Source organism: Mesoplodon densirostris, chromosome 8 (assembly GCF_025265405.1).
Source record: "Mesoplodon densirostris isolate mMesDen1 chromosome 8, mMesDen1 primary haplotype, whole genome shotgun sequence".
Taxonomy (NCBI): domain Eukaryota; kingdom Metazoa; phylum Chordata; class Mammalia; order Artiodactyla; family Ziphiidae; genus Mesoplodon; species Mesoplodon densirostris.
This window is the reverse complement of record NC_082668.1, coordinates 27,491,896-27,512,729: the sequence shown is the minus strand read 5'-3', so window position 1 is coordinate 27,512,729 and position 20,834 is coordinate 27,491,896. Positions and strand designations below refer to the sequence as shown.

The following is a 20,834-nucleotide window of genomic DNA, read 5'->3' as shown; positions in this document are numbered from 1 at the left end:
ACTCTCTGCTCTATCCAGTTGTAAAGACTGCATTAAAAAACAATGCTTAGGGGCTTCCCTGGTGGCGCAGTGGTTGAGAGTCCGCCTGGCGATGCAGGGGACACGGGTTCGTGCCCTGGTCCGGGAAGATCCCACATGCCCCGAAGCGGCTGGGCCCGTGAGCCATGCCCGCTGAGCCTGTGCTCCACAACGGGAAAGGCCACAACAGTGAGAGGCCCGTGTACTGCAAAAAAAAAAAAAAAAAAAAAAAAAACCCAAAAAATAATGCTTAATACCCACAACACCAAATAAAATGTTTAGGTTCTCTAAGTTAAACAAGAATACACCTATTTATTTCCATTTAAAAACTACTTTATTCACTGTCTGAGCAATATATGCAAAGAAAAACAAGTACAAAAATGATGCTAGCAGTTTAAATGGCTTATTTTTTGATAATAGTCTTAAACCAAATGTTGTTTCCTCACTTTCCTACTTTAAATGCTTACTTTATTTCCTTTACTGCCTTTATCATTATTTGAAATTATTTTGTTTATTTACTTGCTTCTTACCTTATTTATTACAACTTATTTATTCACTTATTAGCAGGGATCTTGCCAATTTTTAAAATCATATTTCTCGTCAGCCTGGCTTATAGATGACACAAAGTATAAATCTGTTAACTTAATTAAAAAATTACACTGCTTCAAAATAAAAGTCACTGTTTTGATACCTATAAATACACCAATATCTTGAAACTAAAGGATGATGGATTATTCTGTGTTCTCCTAGAAATTAAACTGGGATGGAAATCAGTTGAAAGCCCAGGGGTCAGTGGTTGACGCAACCAGTGGCATTCTCTAGTGGGGGTTTGCTTAGCTGAGTCTAGTGATTCTAAGGCCATAAGGTAGGAAGGCTTCGTGCTTCAGCCAGAGCAGCTCTTCACACAACAGGATTTCACAAGGACTCGGCATAAGCTTTGGCTTGAAGAAAGTGTTTCATTACTTAAAAACAGAGGCTTAGGATAGGGTGGTAGAAACCACTGTTCAGGGGAATTTGGACCAAGAGATAGCTAAACGTATTTTGCATTGTAAATTATATTTATTTTTCCTTTTTAAAGTCAATGTGCTGTAAATATTATTAATCCCATTTTTATAATATAACAACAAAATTATTTCTGCCTCAATTTTAAAGATCTAAGTGACTACGCTCTTTTAGAATTTTAAGGATAAATGAAACATTAAGACTTCTAGAATCAGAAAATCTTTGCCTTTTAGCTATATAAAAAATTAAAACTTAAACCTTTTAATTGGAAAGGTTTAGGATCCTACCAACTTTTATATTGGAAAACTTTAGGATCTTTGGATTCAAAGATTTCTCCTCCCACTGTGTTAATCTTGTATTTGTATTTGATTTCTATCTCTGTAGAGAGAACATATAAAAACATGTTTAGTGTTCCCTCCCTTTCCAGGTTGTATTTTATCTTGAGTAGATTTAAAACCAGATTAGTTGTAATAGGATTCCAGGATGTGGGCAGATGTCTACTTGTCACTGACGATCTCTCTTGCAATTAGCTCCTTCATTATTTCATTGGTACCACCATAGATTGGCTGAACTCGGGCATCCACATAAGCTCTGGATAAATAAGAAGATGATTGAATGAATAAATAAAAGATATTAGAAATTATAAATTTTGTCTCACCAGGTAACTATTAATTACTTTAAAGTGTTCATTTAATGAAATCCAAACAATAAAAGTTCTTCATAAATTACTTTTTTTTCCGTATGGCATCAACCCTAGATTGGTATAATTATAAAATTCTATTAAGATATTGATCATTTGTATAGTTTTGTTTTAGCCTGCTTGAAGAGATTACAAATTCAAAATAACATTTCTAAGTATGTTTCTTTTGATTTAATTTTGTAAAATTCAGCACATATAATAACATTCCAAAAAGGGCAATTGTAAACTTAGAAATGGATGGAATGTCTTACTATCTTGTTACCTTTAATGTTTCCCCCCAAAAGCTGAAATCTACTGGTTTTATAAAAAAACAAAAGAGAAAAGAAGATACATATTTTCTAACATCCTTTAGATTCCCATCACTACTGCTGCCATCAGCAGTATAAACTGATGCTTCAGAAAATATTACTTCACAAAGTTAACAAGTAACTTATTTTTTAGAAATGATTAACAGTCACTCCAGTAATGTATGAGGTTGAAATACTGAGTGGCTGAGTATACTGCCATAAAAAAACAAGAAGGAATTCACTTTTGGTAGTGATGACAGCAACCATAACACTATATAGTTGGTTTTACCTTTTCTCATCTCATTTTATCCTCTCAGCTCTGGAATTAGGGAGGATAAATATTATTATTGTTTTGCAGGTAAAGGAACTGAGATGCTGAAAAGCTAATACATATACTAATTAATGGTTGCTATTTAATGGTCACATAACAGATCATTGGCAGCCTGGAATGAAAAGGTAGGTATCTTGCCACTTTGGCAAGTATCTTTTTTTTTTTTTTTTTTGGCTGTACGCGGGCCTCTCACTACTGTGGCCTCTCCCGTTGCGGAGCACAGGCTCCGGACACACAGGCCCCGCGGCCATGGCTCGCGGGCCCAGCCGCTCCGCGGCATGTGGGATCCTCCGGGATCGGGGCACGAACCCGCGTCCCCTGCATCGGCAGGCGGACTCTCAACCACTGCGCCACCAGGGAGGCCCGCAAGTATCTTTTTTATTATACCTCATCATTTTCATTGGCCCAGAAATGTAAGATTAGTTACTGAGCTTTGGACTTTTCTAGTAGACAAATGCAAAGGCATTTTTTTCAAGCATTAAATTTTTTTTTAAATTTAATTTGAGACAAATTAAATGTGCAAGCTCTCTAGGAACATGACCAATTCTGAACTTTTCCTTGTCCACGTTCACCATGGTACCTTACAAACAGTGAGCGCTCAGTAAATACTTATTGATTTGATTTCCTGTATTACAAAGGAATTTTAGAGTCTCAACAGCTACTTTCTTATGAAACTTGAAATCTAGAGACATATGTGTTTTCAAATATATTTTTTCTTTTGAACAGATTCCATTGTTGCCCACAAAATCTAGCACTTTCATTTAGAGGACTTACTGGCATTTCAGCCTACTTCAGCAATCTCAATGCTTTTAGACATTTTTGGATCAGGTTGGGCATATTTTTTTTCACATTAAAGAAGTTCCAATGGAGTAGGTAATTGACAGAGATCAGTAGCCCTTTTATAGGTTACTAATTAAATTCAGTCATCAACTAAAATTAACAGAGAATGGCAGCAGAAGGAATGTTTAACCCCACAGTGATGAAGCTCTCTATCTCAGGCTGCTCTTCCTAGCACTGCAGACAGGTCTTGAAATGGCAAAACTTAAGCCTCACTTATCATAGGCCCAAACCTAATGAGTAAGACTGAAGTAAACTCACATGCTTAAGACTGGTTATTTTTAAACAAACAGAAAACAAAAATAAAACAAAACCAAAAAGCAAAGAGCACCTCTTTGATCTGTGAAACCAAGGCTCAGCAACACACACACACACAAATAATATAGCTTAATCTTAGGATATAAAAACACAATTAGAATGATTTTTTTTCTATCTCATCAAAGTCTGTACACTTCATCCACATACTGCCTAATGTATCTAATTAGCTTTTTTGATATTATCCTACTACTCTCTCTCGTTATCTTATGAAAAGTTCCTTCCCTATGTCTTTGGGGAGATAAATAGCAGTCTAGTTTAAAAGTTCATACAGTCTTCAAACCAACAAGCTGGCCAAGAAGGGGATTATTATTCCTGAAAGGAAATGTCAGTCTCTCAAATTGAAACTAGGGATTTCAAATAAGCCATCAAGTTACAATTTTTGCTTGCTATTGACCTGATGGAATTGCCTCTGAGAAAACAGAGACCAAGATTTATGCTATGCTCTAATCTTGGACCATGTAGATGGTTGACTCCTCTTCACCTAACGTGCCTTTCTTAAGAACCGAACCAAACTAGACAAGCACTGAGCCATGACATGTCTACATACCCTGCAGCAGTTATAATAGCACAGTTAAGTAGAAAAATATAAACACCCATTATTATTTTACTTTCTTAGCATTTTGAATATTGTCAATAAGGTGGATTAATTAATATTATGAATAAAACATGAAAACACACAGGAAAAATTCCAGAGATGATTTAATTTGTGCTAGCATAACTCAGTGTTTACTTTGATTTCATGACTATACAAAGATAAAAAAAAATCTGCTTTTGATTAAGGCCTGTTTGAAGTAGTTCTGGAAGGATATACCAAAATCCAAGTCCAAGGATTGATAAAGAAAAGGAGATCATTTAGCTACTTCATGTCTACATTCTGAAGGAAGGAAAAACCCTACTTGTTGCTGAGTTTTTATAAAAGGTTATAAATTATATACACCCTGTGATTAAAGCTTTCTGAGCTGCCTAGTGGCTACAGAAAATTAGTAAATTATACCTAACAGAAGCTCTATGCTGGAGCTTCTGTTTTTAATGTAACTTGAATAAATGTTTATTTTCCTCATTAAGGACTATAAGCAAATCAAATGTTTTCAATTATGCTTGCCAAAATGATAAATTTGAAAGTAAGTTTGAATACTAGTTTGATAATTTTTCTCTTTTAGATACTCTGTATTTAGATTAAAATTATAAGAAGTTTTTGGAAGCTCATAGCATTCTCATTCTCAGATTCAAAACTAAATTGGACTTCTCTCTATATAGCAAAAACTTCCCTGAGAAAATTTTATAAACTGAAAATATTTCCAAATAAGAGGAAAAATATATCTTCTGCTATGAGGAGGAGAAATGCCCTGGAGAGATTACTGAGGCAAAAGACTATAGGAAGAGGGAAAGAAGAAATTATGGAGATGGAGGAAGAAATACGGAAGAGGATGCTGCCTACTGACAAACAAGTACTGCTTCGAAATGATAAGAATATTCATATGTAATACAATAAAAAGGCTATATTTAATTTATTTTAAAGTTGAAGGAAGTACAAATTCTACTTAGAAAAAAATAATACTTTTGATTTATTTTTAGAGCAAAATACACAATAAAAAATTTAAGACATGACAACTTAGATCCTTTTTATATGCAGGTTAATTTTTCTATATTGTCTTTTTTTTTTAGTTTTAAAAAAGTGATATTTTGAAAGAAGACATACAAACAACCAAAAGGTATATGAAAAAATGCTCAATGTCACTAATCACGAGGGAAATGTAAATCAAAGCCACAACGAAATATCATCTCACACCTGTCAGGATGGCTATTAACAAAAAAGCCTAAAGACAAGTGTTGTCGAGGATATGGAGAAACTGCAATACTGGCACACTGTTAGAGGGAATGCAAAGTGGTGCATCTCAGCTGCTACGAAAAATAGTATGGAAATTCATCAAAAAATGAAATAAAACTACCATATGATCCAGAAATCCCACTTCTAGGTATTTATTTGAAAGAATTGAAATCAAGACCTCCAAGTGATGCTAGCGCTCACATGTTCAATACAGTATTACTCACAACAGCCGAGATGTGGAAACAACCTGTATGTCCATGGACAGATGAATGGATAAAGAAACTGTAGTATACCATATAATGGAATACTATTCAACCTTAAAAAGAAGGAAATTCTGCAATATGTCACCACCTGGATGAACCTTGAGGACATTCTTCTAAGTGAAATAAGCCAGTCACAGAAAGACAAATACTACATGATCCCACCTATATTAGGTATCTAAAATAGTCAAATTCATAGACTCAAAGAGGAATGGTGGCTGCCAGGGGCTAAGAGGAGGGGGAAATGGGGAGTTACTAATCAATGGGCATAAAGTTTCAGTTAAGCAAGATGAATAAGTTCTAGAGACCTGCTGTACAGCACTGTGCCTACAGCTAACAATACTGTATGGAACACTTAAAATTTTGTGAAGAGGGTAGATCTCATGTTAAGTGCTCTTAATACAGTAAAATAAAATAAAATAAAATAAAACAAAATAAAATAATTAATAGTCAATGTAAATTAAAGGAAGAATAATAACCTATTCTTTACCCATTAGATTCACTTAAAGTTTAAAGGGCAATAACATTCATAGCTTAGGAGAAGTCATCCTTAGACTTTGTTCATTTGAGTATGAGTTGCTTCAAACTGGAGGAAATGATCTGGAAATGCATTAAAATTTAAAATATGCATACTTTTGAACTAGCAGTACTACTTTTGGGACTTTGTCCTGTTGTAATCAAACACACATGTATCTAAGATAAATGTATGAAGGCGTTTATTGTGGCACTGTCACAGTAAAAAACTAGAAAAAACCTGAATAATTAACCATAATCAATTATAATAAAATATTATTCAACAATAAAAAAGTGATATTAATCCCTCTGTATTATGATTCAAATAAAGCTTTAGTATATTATATATTTATATTTATTTACATTTATATTTAGTATATTGTATAATGCAGTACATCTTCACTTTTTAAAAATATGACAAAATCCTAGTGGTGAGCTGATAACGTGAAGCTGTTTCTATCTACTTGAACACACTCCATAGTCAGTTGAAAAATACAAAGATTTTGCACCTCCTTTCCCTTTGTACTCAATGGACAAAGGACAGTTAAAGAAATTTTCCTTTCTCTTCACACCACCCAGAAGAGTGTAACACAACAGGCATACTCACTTTGCAATTGGGTACTCCCACATGTATCCCCAACCTCCATGCAGCTGCACGCAGTCATAAGCTACACTGTTCTGTAACTCAGATGCCCTAGATGACCAAAATAAAAAGCAGAAAAGGAACATTTGAAATGATTTTCATGAGCTGCTTTACAATCAGGAAAAAAATTATTTATGATTATTTAAATGCTTATATTTATCAAACAATTAAAATTAGGCATATTAGCCAACCAGAGAAGATTGATATAAATTCCACGTGAAATAAATCTCAAGAGAATTTTCATATAACAAATACTTTCTTCATCAATTATACTTCTGGCTGGGTTTTTGTTAAGTCTAGAAACAAAATATAGAAAGCTTAGACTATTTATTAGGTGTTGGCTACCTTAAGCCTGAAAAGAATATAGTAAAAACTTGAATTTGGTCTAATTTATGCAGATTCTCTATGTGATCTAAGTTAACTGAATAATTATACAGTCATCTATTTTCTTTTGCCTTGTGTAATATGTGTTTTTTTCTTCAAATGTGTCACTTCCTACCTAAAGGTTGCAATTCTGAATTTTAGTAACTGAAAAAAAATTTTTTTCAGAAATAAACTGAAAGTAAAAGTGAAAACCTAAGAGGGCAGACCTCTATTAAAGTACCTACTATCATATAGGAAACTTATTAAAGATTATTTGGGAATTATTATTCCTGAAGTATATGTATATTAACATGAGATGCTTGAGAAATACCCTTTTCTGATCTTATCACAACAATTTTAACTATTGTTAAAATCCATGAGATGACTGGTAGGAACTTTATTCATCTTAACATAAAATACAAGTTAGTTCAAAATCTTTTCAAATTACTTTCAACAGTGGGAAATATAAAGAAAAGGTAAGCATAGACACATTTTCCTATAAAAAATAATTTTTAACTCAAGCCATAGGACAGGTCAGGATGTTCCTGAGAAATACAGTAACAATATAATGATTAACAGACAAGATTCAGGGGGCAATGATATTTGGAATTCTATACATTTTTGTATTTGGCGAGTATTTTAGTAAAATATTTGCTGGGTTAAAACTACTTGCTCCCTCTGCTCCAATATGAAATACCAGTATGTCTATAAACGTGGTGTTTTCAAAAAACAATAAGGCCAACAGCTATCCAAATATCTCTTTTTCCAAAAATATCTTATCTAAAATATTTTTACTCTTTTTCCCACTAGTCAAAAAACTTGCTCTAAATGTAAGTGTAAAATGTCCCCCACAAAAGTGCAAGTTTCTAGTAATTCCACATGACTTTTCAACCTGGCAACTTTATTATTTTGGAATCATTACATAAACCACTATTCTGCATATTTCCCCATTCTACTTCTGACTGAACTGAACACAAGTTAATGAATAATGACAGGAATTTTTTCCAGGTTATTTTTGGGTTAATGAGATGTGAGAATGTTTGTTTTTCAAAGAGGAAACAAAACCCATTTCCAGAATTTGATTTAAACTATGTTCTTAAATCTTAAAATATACAAAAGCCTTATAGGGGTCTTTTTTCATTAACACATCTTTGATACCATTGCTAATCACCTTTAATACAAATGAAATTCATTCTATAGGACATTTTTTTCCTTTTGCTTAATAGAGCATGTACAACTTTTGATTGGACAGTCAAATCTTCAGAAAATTTTCTTAGATCTGGAAAACATCTTAAATAGAAAAATCCTGCCCAACCTACTCATTTCACAGATATCAAAATGTTGGCCCAGAAATAATTTAATTTAATTGCAGCTATTTAATGAAAGAATTGGGACTCTATCTCAGGACTCTAAGTATTACTGTAATTTTGTGATCTCACTATACTGTCACTCTTCAGATAATTTGAGATTAAACTACTACTTGAATGAACTAATCAGTCATCCTATTTTAGTCTCTTAATATTTTACTTTCAATGGCAAGCTAAAAGTTAAAAACCAACTTGAGTAAGTTGTAGCACATTATAAATTTATATGTTTAATGGGGCCCTTCAGCATTTTTTAAAAAGGTGGTTCTTATTGCTAGTTTTCATTTACTTAGCCTTCTTCCTTTAAGACCCTCAAGGCTGAGTTTCAAGTTGGAAGAATTCCATAACAATCTGTGCAAACACCACATTTTAATTACCATAGCATGCATACCAATATTTTGCCATGGAAGCAGTGGCAGAGTCCAGACGTTTCGTTTCATGCAGCTGGAGACAGCTATCCACAAAAGCTCTGGTTACACAAATGTGTGTTTTTAATTCTGCTAGCTTATGCTGCACCGTCTTGAGTTTAAAGGAAATGAAAGGAAAAGATGAGCATAGGAGAAGAGCATATGTTGAGTCACTTAGCATATCAAAAATTATACAGTAAAATATCTTTAGAGCAAAACAAAAGTGGAATTACTGTTTTTTTTCTCCAAAAAAGAGGCATATGTTAACTAAACAGCTCAAATTAAAAACTCACTACATTTCATTGCTAAGAAAACTTGTACTAAAAGATAAGATGCAAAAGTAGATAAACAGATAAATAACATTTCATGTTTTAGGTTAAAAAATTTAGACCATCTAGGGAACTTTTCAAAAAACAGCATGACTTTAATGGGTGAACACCATTTTGAGGTACAGTCCTTTAGGTACAGCTGTTGAAAACACTTATTTTTGTCCAGAATCTAAATCCATGAAGAATTTTTCTCTATTAATGAAATTAAGTATACACATTTTCTGCTTTTTTGTCTTGGAGGAAAGTAATAAAATAACAAGCTGGAGAGACAACATCAAAAATATTTATTAGACATTATTATTTTATATTGCAAAGTATTTAATCTAGATCTGTAGAATGCAATGGGAGAATAACAGAATCAGAACACTCATGACATCAAAGTCCAGTACCCCCCAACCTCTTCCACCTTTCCCCACCCTCCCTCTTATCTCTCTCAATAGCTTGCACAGTCTCTAACTTGAACTGAATGGTCTGGAATTGTCAACGATAACATACATATATACCTCCTCCTGTTGGCCACAGACAACCAATAGTATTCTTGGAAATCATTCTATCTAGACCATCCTCAATTGTTCTTGATTGCTCTAACTTCAATCAAATTTTCTTGCATTCCTGACTCTTGGCTCTCACACCTTGAACTCTGAGTTTTCATGTGGTCTCTTTGGCACCAACTCTTGAACCACCTTCAGGAAACTGGCTTGAATTTGAAATACTGCTGGCTTTCCATTTTGGGTAACCTCCAAAAATACACCCCGTTCTAGTTGATCTCAAGTTCAAGGCTCAGCTATGGTCAGCTGGCTCTATCTTCCTTGTGGAAATTCAGATAGGAACAGAGTTTTGATCATTCTGCTTGGAATTTATGAGTGAGACCTTCACTGTGGCTAATAAAAGGCATGGAAGTTAATGACAATGGCACTAACTTGGTGGCACAGTGAAACTCAAACTAGAAATTATGAATGCACCCAACGTATGCAATGGCAAGTTCAAAGCCATGACTGAATTCTCAAAAGAAGGCTTCCTGGACCAGATATTCAGAGGATGTTGACCTGCCTTTGCTACTTGTTACAGCAATCTCAAACCACAAAACAAAACCCTTAAAAGCATCATTGTAGTGGAGACAGTTTGGGTTCTTACCATTTCTGGAAAAGAGTAGAAAAGGAGTATAATAAGACCCAGGACCAGGCAAGACCAGGGTGTTTTCAGCTGGAAAAGGAGCTCTGAGGGACAGACTCCTCATATGTGTATCAACATAACTACTACACTGATGGAAAACTCAAACTGACTGCCTTTCGCTTGGGCTTACTCCATCCTGTTCTAGAAATAGACAATATGACTGGCATCTAATGATTCTAAAGCCAAGCAGTGGGGAGGCTGGCACTACACTTTTCCACCTCTTGTATCCTGGCCTCTAATTTAGAACATGCCAGGTTTACCAAAACTTTCTTCCTCTCTCATACTTTCTCTTACTTTTTCTACCTCCCTTTCTATCCATTTCTATTTAATGAGGCCAAATCTCTAACCTTTAATCAGCACAAAGTTTCCCACCCCCACCCCACACATCCAAGTGTACTCACAGAAGAATCTGAAGATGCAACAGGAAATGAAAAAGTGGGGGAATACCCTTCCATATATTGAACACAGATGACTATATATTCCATGAAAATCCCTGAAACTGAGGTCTTAGCTTACTTTTGGTGTAGGTCAATGACACTGCCCATGACACTTCATTTGGAACATAAGGGGGAATCTGACAAGTCTCAAGATACTATTGCACACCACCTCCCCACCCTGTGATGGCACATTTGAGAACTTACTCACTATTTACAATATGAGAGAATCAAGATCTCTAAGACCAATTACCTCATAAGAGAGCTGTTTCTATGGAAATGCTAGGAGGTTCTAGAAGCTGAAGTTAAATTTCAGACCAGAATGGGCTCATTTAGAAAATTCTTGCTTCAGGGCATTCAGGTCCACAGGTTTGACAGAATTAGTGCCAGCAAGAGTGCATAAGTTACTCTCGGGGGGGATAAGAGATAAAATATTTACATACTCTTGGCATTGAGTTGGGTGTTACCAAACAGAGTTAGTCTTTGCTCTTCATGGCAAACACTGCATCATGCTTTCAGAAATTGTTCTCTAATGAATGGTAGGTAATAATTGTACCACACATTATTAGCAGGTGCTTTTGGTGAATGATCAGCATGCTCACAGCAATATTTTTTAACATTCATTAATAGTCACTCATAGATAATACTGCAGCTAGCATTTTATTTAAAAAAATTTCCCTAAAGTTGCAAAGTGGATCAGATGGCATCTCTTTAAGAGTTCTGAATAACACAGTTCTTAGAATCATAGAATTATGGAATTGGAAGACCCCTTGGAGAAGTTATTGAGCCCAGTATTCCATTTAAACATCACCCTTAGATGTACTGTAATATATTACGACTCAAGTATAAACTATAACAACTTAGGTTTGCTACCTGATTTTATAGTTAATTAACCCCACACTCAAGGTCTAAGAACTAAATATTCCCTTTTTGGAAAAATGTAAAGAAGAAGTGTTATTTGTTACCTCTCCTATTTTTTTCCTAATATTTTGTCCCCTTAGAATCGAGAGCACATACCACACAAGAAATAACTAAAGCTTGTGTTAGAAAAGAACACTGAATTTTCACTTCATTGTCCCTGGGTGAAAGAGGTGAGAAAAGAAAAAGTCTATCTACCTTAGATTTCTGGGTAGTAAAACTAGTGAATGGGTTAAGAGTGTAGGTTCCAGAGCTCAAATACTTTTTTAATCTCGGGCATGTTATTTAACCACTTCATGCCTCAATATCCTTATCTGTAAAATAAGGACAAATATAATATTTATTATATGGAGTTGTGAAGAAAAAAAAAGACAATCCATTTGGCACAGTGCCTGGCATATAGAGAACATCAATCAATGACAGACATTATCATTATTTAATATCTGAATTTTACTATTGTATTGTCCATTCCATAGAAAATCATGAGACTTGACAGCAGCTATGGAGAGTATGGATGAGACAACATGAAAATCCTATAACTATCACAACTTAAGTATGGTAGGTCTCCATTCTAAAAAGCAAGTAAATTTTAGGGACTTCCCTGGTGGTGCAGTGGTTAAGAATCTGCCTCCCAATACAGGGGACACAGGTTTGATCCCCCGTCCGGGAGACCCCACATGCCGCGGAGCAACTAAGTCCGTGGCCCACAACTACTGAGCCTGTGTTCTAGAGCCCACGCACCACAACTACTGAGCTTGCGCTCTAGAGCCCACTAGCCACAACTACTGGAGCCCGTGTGCCACAACTACTGAAGCCCACGTGCCTAGAGTCCGTGCTCCGCAATAAGAGAAGCCACCACAACGAGAAGCCCGCACACCGCAATGAAGAGTAGCCCCCGCTCGCTACAACTAGAGAAAGCCCACGCACAGCAATGAAGACCCAATGCAGCCACAAATAAATAAATAGCATCACAATTAAGTTAAAAACTCAAGATCTACTAAAAAAAATTTTAAAAAGAAAATAAATTTCGTGAAACGCATCCAAGTGGTCAGAAAGGCTCAAAATTCAAGAATATCAAAGAGAAAGGAAACTGAATCGTTATATGGCCATAAAAATGAGATGTGGCCAAATATAACATAACATTTAAAGGTCTCTTATTTCAATTTAATACTGGAACCATTGTATATCCAGCTCTGTAACAGGAGGTATAAGCACTTATTGGTTATTTATCTTCTCTGAATACATATCTAGATTGAATATGAAAATATTATTCAAAGATACTTATTTATATAAAAAAGAAGATTAGAAGAAATATCTCAGAAATCTCAGAACCACATATATACTTGGAAAACAATATGGCTCCCATCAATGCTATAGATATGTGTGGAAGCAGAATGCTACTGCCACCTAGTGAAATTTTAGTAAACTACCTTTGAAAGAAGGCAGCAATAAAATGGCACTTGCTTTGAAAAAGATTAAGAATATTTCTTTTCTTTTTGCTATCAAAATACATATATACACATATATATTATTAAATAAATATTTTGGAAGAAATTTTTTCTCCTATGGGTAAATATTATACCGATTTTCTAGTTTTTTCATGGTTAAATGTCAAATAACATTTAATGTTCTGAGCTATACAGGCAATCTCGGTAATATTATAGTCATTTTTGTTGTAATTTTATATGAAGTTCATAAACACAGGAAGTGTAGATTACCAAGGGGATGGAAAAATATGTCTGTTTGGTTCACTTTTTATAGTATCCAGAATAGGGCTAAAGGCATGAGTATTTTAATAAACATTTTGAGAAGCAAATGACATTAATTCCACTTCGGATACAGTTGGGAAAGTCAGAGTGATACCGAGTAGTATCACTCTCTTTGTGTTGCTAGGAGGTTATAGTGTGTATTTCCGGAGTCATGCCTATCAAATTACATTTGAACACACAACCTTCAGAAGGCAATCAATACATACTTGCTCAGTGAAACAAATCATGTATATCAACATTTCTCAAAATGAAAAGATTACATGAAAAAGAAATGTAATTTATTTATCGGTAAAAAGATTCGTGCATCAATAACAAAGAAACAGCAATATGATTGCTTTATGGTAGCCTAGTGTAATCAGTTGTACTGCGTATGATTTATAAGTGTTTGTGTGCATAAGTTTTGATAAATTTAACTTTTCACAATAAATTTCTGTATATTTTATGGTAGTAAATGCTAAAATTGACTAGTATCTACACATATTTTATGCATTCGTGCCATACCTTTATTCTTAATTTTTTTCGAGATTTCTAGGCTATACAGTTCGTTTGCACATTTTAAGTTGCCACAAATCTCCAAAAGTTTTTCCAATATATTTATTGAAAAAAATCCACATGTAAATGGACCTGTGCAGTTCAAACCTGTGTTGTTTAAGGGTCAACTGTAATAGTTAACTTTAATGAAAGCTCGCTTTTCCAGGAAATACTCTAAGCACTTTATTAGAAGGGTATTATCTCACCTAATCTTCATAACAACTCTATGAGGTAGCTACTCATATTACTCACATCTTAACAGTAAGAAAGTACTTCTGAGAGAGATAATACAACTTGCATAGACCACAGAGACTTAAGTAGCTGTACCAGGGTTTAAACCACACCTAAACTTAACTTCTATAATGCTGTCCTAAAAAGTTACCAAAGTATTTCATCTTTCCCTTTCCCTTCACAACACCTTTCAGCCAAGACATTCCACTTATAAATTTTCAATTAAACTTCCAACTCCAGTTTTTTTGATGACTGCATTACTTAAAAACTTCCTTCATTTTAAGGAGAGACTAGAGGGTCTAAAATTTGATTGATATTTTAGTGATTATGGCTACCATATACTGAGTTCTTCTGCAAATAAACTTAAACTTCTTGGCAAAACCCAGGAAGTTTAAACACAATCATCCACCTTCTCTGTGCTTGAACCTGGGGAGCAAAACCCTTTTAGTAAAGCTAATATACAAAAAAGCAGAATGTTCCGCTATAAGTGCATGATCATTAACCTGACTTGGGTCCTCAGTACTGCCAGGAAGCTTGCTGTAAGTGTCTCTAGTTAGTTCAGTCCCTCACTCTGAAGAAGGTATTTCAAACCTTCCTTACCTCCATGCCCCATTCACTCACATCTCTTTCTTCCCTATTGATAAGGAAAGATACGGAAGTCTCTGGAAGAGAGCTTTTGCAATTTCTACCAAGGGAGCTGAACCCTTGCTCATCCTTTCCTCTTTCCTTCCTGTTTCAGTGGAGGAAACTCCTCTCCTGTCGGGATGGGAAGGCCTATCTTTCCATGTATTGAAACTTTGGCATCCACACCTTCACACTGTCTCAAAGATCATATGCAGTTAATTATGCTCTCCATACCTACAATCTTTCCCTCTTTACTAAATCCTTTGTCTAGGTATTAAAATATGCTCTAGCATTCTCATCCTAATAATAATAACAAAAATTAATGATCTCCAAATATTTCACTTGATCTCCAAATATTTCCCTCACTCCCTCCCCACCCTCCTCTTCTTGCCCTCTAGTTACCATCCTTTCTCTCAGCTACTTCACAGCCAAACTCAGGAAAGAGTTGCCAGTCATCAGTATCTTGACTTCCTCATTTCCATTCACTGCTCTACTCACTGGGGTCTGGCACCACACCAGTCCATTAATGGCTCTTATGAAATAACCTCCATATCATTATGTCCAATGGGCACTCTTTGACCTTCATCTTATTTTCCCTCTAAGTAGCTTCCATCCACTTGAAATCCTCTTTTCTCTTGGCTTCTACAACAATACTTGCCTGATTTGCTTTCTCCTTTCTAGCTGTCTCAGTTTTCCTTGCAGGCTCTTAGTTTCCTACTCAACCTTTAAATCTTGTAATTTTTTTTTCTCAGGACTCTGTCCTAGGATCTCTTTTGTCTTAATCTCTACTCTGTCCCTAAGTGATCTCATCCACTTCCATGGATTCTAATGTCACTGTGGATGAAAAATGTTGCCTGCCACATAGATAAACAATGGATGTTGCAGCCATCAAGCCAGAAGCCACTGCAGCAGCCCCCAAATGTGCACCCTGAGGGGAGTCAGGATGGAGAAAAGCAGGATACTACTGGCCCTAGATAGTTAAGGTGCATATCAGAGGAGTAATTTCAATGAGCCCAGACTCTTGGATCTTCCCATACATAGAAAAGTGATAAATCATTACTTTGAGAAGCCTGGTTTTCTTTAATTAACAGTGATCTTTTGATGTTCCGACCACCTGGTTTCTGTTGCAAGACTCCTATATACCCTGGCTCCGCCTCTTTGTTACCTCTTTGGAACAGTCCCTCAGAGCTATCTGAGAGTCTGTATTTCGTGCTTACATGCTTAGTGTTGTGCACCAAATAAAACATAATTCTCAACTTTTAAGTTGTGCATATTTTTTCAGTCGATACCACCTGTATGAAAATTACTCCATATTCATGTTTAGCCTAGACCCATTTCAGATGAGTAAATTGATACTATCTAATACTAATGACAAGCTTACCTGTATATGTGCGACTGTTTTTCCAAAAGCTTTTCTTTGTTTAACGTAGTTCCTGGTTTCTTCAAACATGAATTCACTGGCTGAAACTGCCAACTCAGCAATCAGTAGCCTTTCCTATAACCCCAAAATTAGGTCTTGAACATTATTCTAATTACACAAGTGATTTTCACATGATTTCAATGAAAATAAATTGCATAGTCTTTATAAAACTCCTAAAGATTATTTCTTAACTATAAGGAAAGTCTCCCACTGAGATTTCTAAGACTATTTTGACACATATATGTCTCTAAAAATATTTTATTTTTATGAATGACTGTCTTTATATAGGTATATAAGTAATTTATTTTCCTCTTCTCTTTACTCATCTATGGGAAAAGAAATTCCAAAGTTGTCGATTTTTATTTATTGATCTCTGCATACCACACATCTAATATACCTGAGGAAATCAACATTTTAAAGGGCATAGGTTGAACTAGTGCAAAGTATCCATAGTCAGTTTAATTCCATCTTGTTGGTGATTTTCATATTCTATTCTGTGCCAGTGTTCCTAGTCCTTGTCCCATTTCATGTTTAGTGCATGCTGTGGTTGTCACCAGACAGATGCATCCTCTTATGCTGACATGCGAGGCTCAATAATCACTCAGCAACCATACTCCAAAAAACACAGAAGTGAGGGCTGACCCTATGTGGCTAAAACTTTTTAGTCTGAACTTAACAGCTTTCTTTGATTCCCAGGTATTATTAAAAAAAAAAAAACTGGTAAATATTTTGGCTGATATTTCGTTACAAAGAGCTAAAAATTCTTGATTTGTAGTTAAGACACTAAAATCATTCCAAGAAGGAATCATAGAACTGAAAATCTTATTTTCCTGATTCACTTATAAGCTTTGATTGGATACCCCTGAGTTCAGTTATTCACATGTCCAGACTACAAAAGTCATATATATATTTTTAAAACTTCAAGTTATACTCAAACGACTGGCTATATCACAAGTTTTGTATGCATGGATTTATATAGTTCTATATTATTCTATTCCAATCCATTATCTAATCAAAAGACGGACTCTTTAATACTTCTGACCTGTGGAAGCTCTTGCATGAGGTAATAGAAGCCTTTATTCTCTTCTCCAAGTAGGGCACGCGCTGGCAAACGTACATCTTCAAAGAATAATTCTGCAGTATCCTAAGAGATCATACAATTGAGTACAGAATTATCTCACTGAAATCTCCTAATAACCTGATGAGGTGATTATTATTTCCATTGAAAAAACAAAAACAAAACAAACTGGAAGCCAAGTTGGAGTGGTTAATGATCACAACTGGTAAGTGGTAAACCAGGGATTCAAACCCAGGTCTATCTGATTCCAAAAGCGGCTTTCCCACTGCAGTACACTGTCATTCTAGCTCTAATACTGTCCAGTCTTGCAGGTACTGAGGACTAAGGATTTCTAATGCATATCAAGTAAAACATGTTTTTCTTTTTGGTAATGAAAAATTACCAAATAATTATCAAATAGTAGAGAAAATATTTTCTGTTCTTATTTCATAATTTTCTACAATTTCAAAAATAGAGGGTATTATCACGCAGTTAATTTTCTAAAGCAGATTTTCAAAATACCCTGATTCACTTCCATTGCTGACCACAGTTGCATAAACAGTGGAATAAATTACCATAATCATTTCTGAAAAGCATATTTTAAGAATCCAGCATAGGAAGGAAGATATGATTGTGCTATATGTAGTTCTATATATAAAGCATAATTGAGTAAACTCAATTATTTATAAATAATAAATATGAATTATATTTATAAATGATTTATATTATGAAAACAAATTTACATTATGACTTACCTGGGCTTTTAGTCCCATTTTATGTAGCTTTCGTCCCTTGACAAATCCTTTCATTCCATTTTCCACCAGAAAAAGGCTAATGCCATGGGCAGGAGAGCGAGCTTCACGATTTGTGACTGCCACTACGATCACAACGTCACTTAGCCACCCATTAGTGATGAATACCTGAAAAACCCCAAGTATACTGTGATGCTCCACAATAACTCAGGTCCACGTGTAAGTCATGATCAGGGGAAAGAATACTCAAGAAGACTAAAGCGGACAAAACATGCTTAATACCTCTCTCTGTACTCTCTCTGAATATCTGCAGTGTTGATTATTCATACATGAGGTTATTAAAGAGTAGGGGGAAATTATCCAATGCTTCAAAAATGAACTCTATTCATTTTCTTCCCACTATTAGTATTGTAAATAATAATAATAATTAACATTATTATGTTTTTTTCCAATTAAAACAAAATTGTCTATAAAAATGATAAACCATATTTTAGAAAGAAGTTTCAGGTGAGAAAACGGAATCTCCTTTGAATGGCACGATACTATTAAAGTATTTGTACTTTCAGATTTATCAGTTTCTGAAAAGGCATAGTTTCGATTTCATGATGGATGGCCTACCTCTTTCCAAATGGCCTAAATAAGGAAGATGCTGATTAAGAAGGGATAAAATAAAAAAGAGATATTAGTTTATCAGATAATATTTATTCAGAAAACAAATATACACAGAGCAAATATGAATAATTATCTTTTCACTCTGTATCTTTCCTGGGTCCTCTCAGCCACTTTCCATTGTTTTAGTTGCTATCCATATGCTGATGACTCCAAATCTTTATCTAAGCCAAATTTCTTGCTAGGTTCCAGACCTGTATACACACCTGCTTCTGGATAGTTCCACCTGATGACTCAAGGAATACATACCTTCTCACCCCTACTCCTATTTAATCTTGAGTATCAATCTATTTTCCCTGTGTCAGTGAATGGTGTCAGTAAATCACATTATTATCCTGCTTCATATTCAATTTGACATCTAGTTCTCTCTAACCCATTTCAACACTTTTTAAATCCATTCACTTCCTTTCACTTCTATTGCCATTACCTTATTTTGGGCCTCATCATTTCCTGGTTAAGTTCCTACAACTGATCTCTGTGCAACTCTATTATCCATTATGATGTCAGAGGGATCTTTCAAAAATGCAATCTAATCATACTACTTTCACATCTGAAACTTTTTGAATACCTCCTCATAGCTTCAGGATAAATTCTAAATCTTAGCAGGGCATATAAAACTCATCACATATTGGCACTAGCTTACATTCCTGCCTTATCTCTTATCCAATTTTCCCCTCACTTCTTTTCTGTAGGTTAGCTCTACTGCATTACTTGCTGTCCCCCATATTCTAAGGTCTTCCTCATCTATGGGTCTTTGGAAATCTTGTTTCCTCTACTTGGGGGGCTCCTTCCTAACTCTGCTACAATGAATCCTACTCATCCTGGACAAAGTTCAGACATCACCTCTTCCAAAAAGTCTTTCCAGGGAATTCCCTGGCGGTCCAGTGGTTAGGACTCCACGCTTTCACTGCCGAGGGCGCAGGTTAATCCCTGGTCAGGGAACTAAGATCCTGCAAGCCACACAGCGTGGCTGAAAAAAACAAAAACAAAAAGTCTTTCCAAATTCCCCAAGCTGGGTTAAGTGCTCCCATAGCATCCTGAATTTACCATCATCTTAGCATTTTCCAAGCTATATTCAAATGATCTAATTTTGTCTCTGTCTCTTTGAAATAGTACAGGTATAAAATGGTGTTGGTTACCCTCATCACCTACCATCCATGTCCTTTATAATAAGATTTATGCTCTAAAATCCAGAGCACTGATTCTTACAAATAATGGGAAGTGGGCCAATGATGTTAGTGTTATCTACATGACAGCAAATGAAGGCAATGATGATGGTATGGTTGTAAGTGACACAATAATAAAAGACCCTCAACATCTCTCTGTACTAGGAGCTCCTTGAGGGCGGGGACTATTTCCTATTCATATATCTATCCTCAGTGCTTAGTATAGTATTTGGCATATAGGAGGCCTTCAAGGATGTTTGTTGAATAAATGAGAAAAATATATTCCTCAAAAATAATTCTAGGGCCTCCCTGGTGGCGCAGTGGTTGAGAGTCCGCCTGCCGATGCAGGGGATACGGGTTCGTGCCCCGGTCTGGGAGGATCCCATATGCCGCGGAGCGGCTGGGCCCGTGAGCCATGGCCGCTGGGCCTGCGCGTCTGGAGCCTGTGCTCCGCAACGGGGGAGGCCACGGCAGTGAGAGGCCCGCATACCGAAAAAAAAATAATAATAAAAAAATAATTCTAGGAAATTCCCTGGTGGTCCAGTTGGTAAGACTCTGCACTTCCACTTCAGGGGCACAAGTTTGATCCCTGATCAGGGAACTAAGATCCCGCATGCAACACAGTGGGCCCCCCCAAAAAAAAAAATCATGGTAAAAAATTTTTCTACAGTGTTTCTCCATTACACCATTCCCTTCCTCAAAAACCATTCAGGCCTCCAAATTTCCTGTCTAAGATAATAATGACCATTTGTGTAGTTGCCACAGTTGAATTGCTGAAATAGTGCTTTTTTGTTTGTTTTTAATCACAGAGCACCCAGGAATTAGTACCTTTATGTTACTAATATCTAATGTGAGTATTTCTACCATGACTGATCCTCTTTCCTAATAAA

General features: G+C 35.5%; 1 protein-coding gene across 2 annotated transcripts in view; it reads right to left on the bottom strand.

Annotated features, from left to right (window-relative positions):
* Positions 1-320: 320 nt before the first annotated feature.
* ACADL (acyl-CoA dehydrogenase long chain) overlaps positions 321-20,834 on the bottom strand; it is a 39,537-nt gene continuing 19,023 nt past the window's right edge. Inside the window, exons 7-12 of one of the 2 annotated variants that reach the window (XM_060106575.1) lie at positions 18,113-18,277; positions 17,343-17,444; positions 16,262-16,375; positions 8,856-8,983; positions 6,702-6,788; positions 321-1,611 (exon numbers count right to left, since the gene is read on the bottom strand). In XM_060106575.1, the coding sequence (XP_059962558.1) occupies positions 1,518-1,611; positions 6,702-6,788; positions 8,856-8,983; positions 16,262-16,375; positions 17,343-17,444; positions 18,113-18,277 (690 nt within the window). In that variant the 3' untranslated portion in view covers positions 321-1,517. The remainder of the gene's footprint in view (positions 1,612-6,701; positions 6,789-8,855; positions 8,984-16,261; positions 16,376-17,342; positions 17,445-18,112; positions 18,278-20,834) is intronic. The other variant, XM_060106576.1, reaches the window with a different exon arrangement.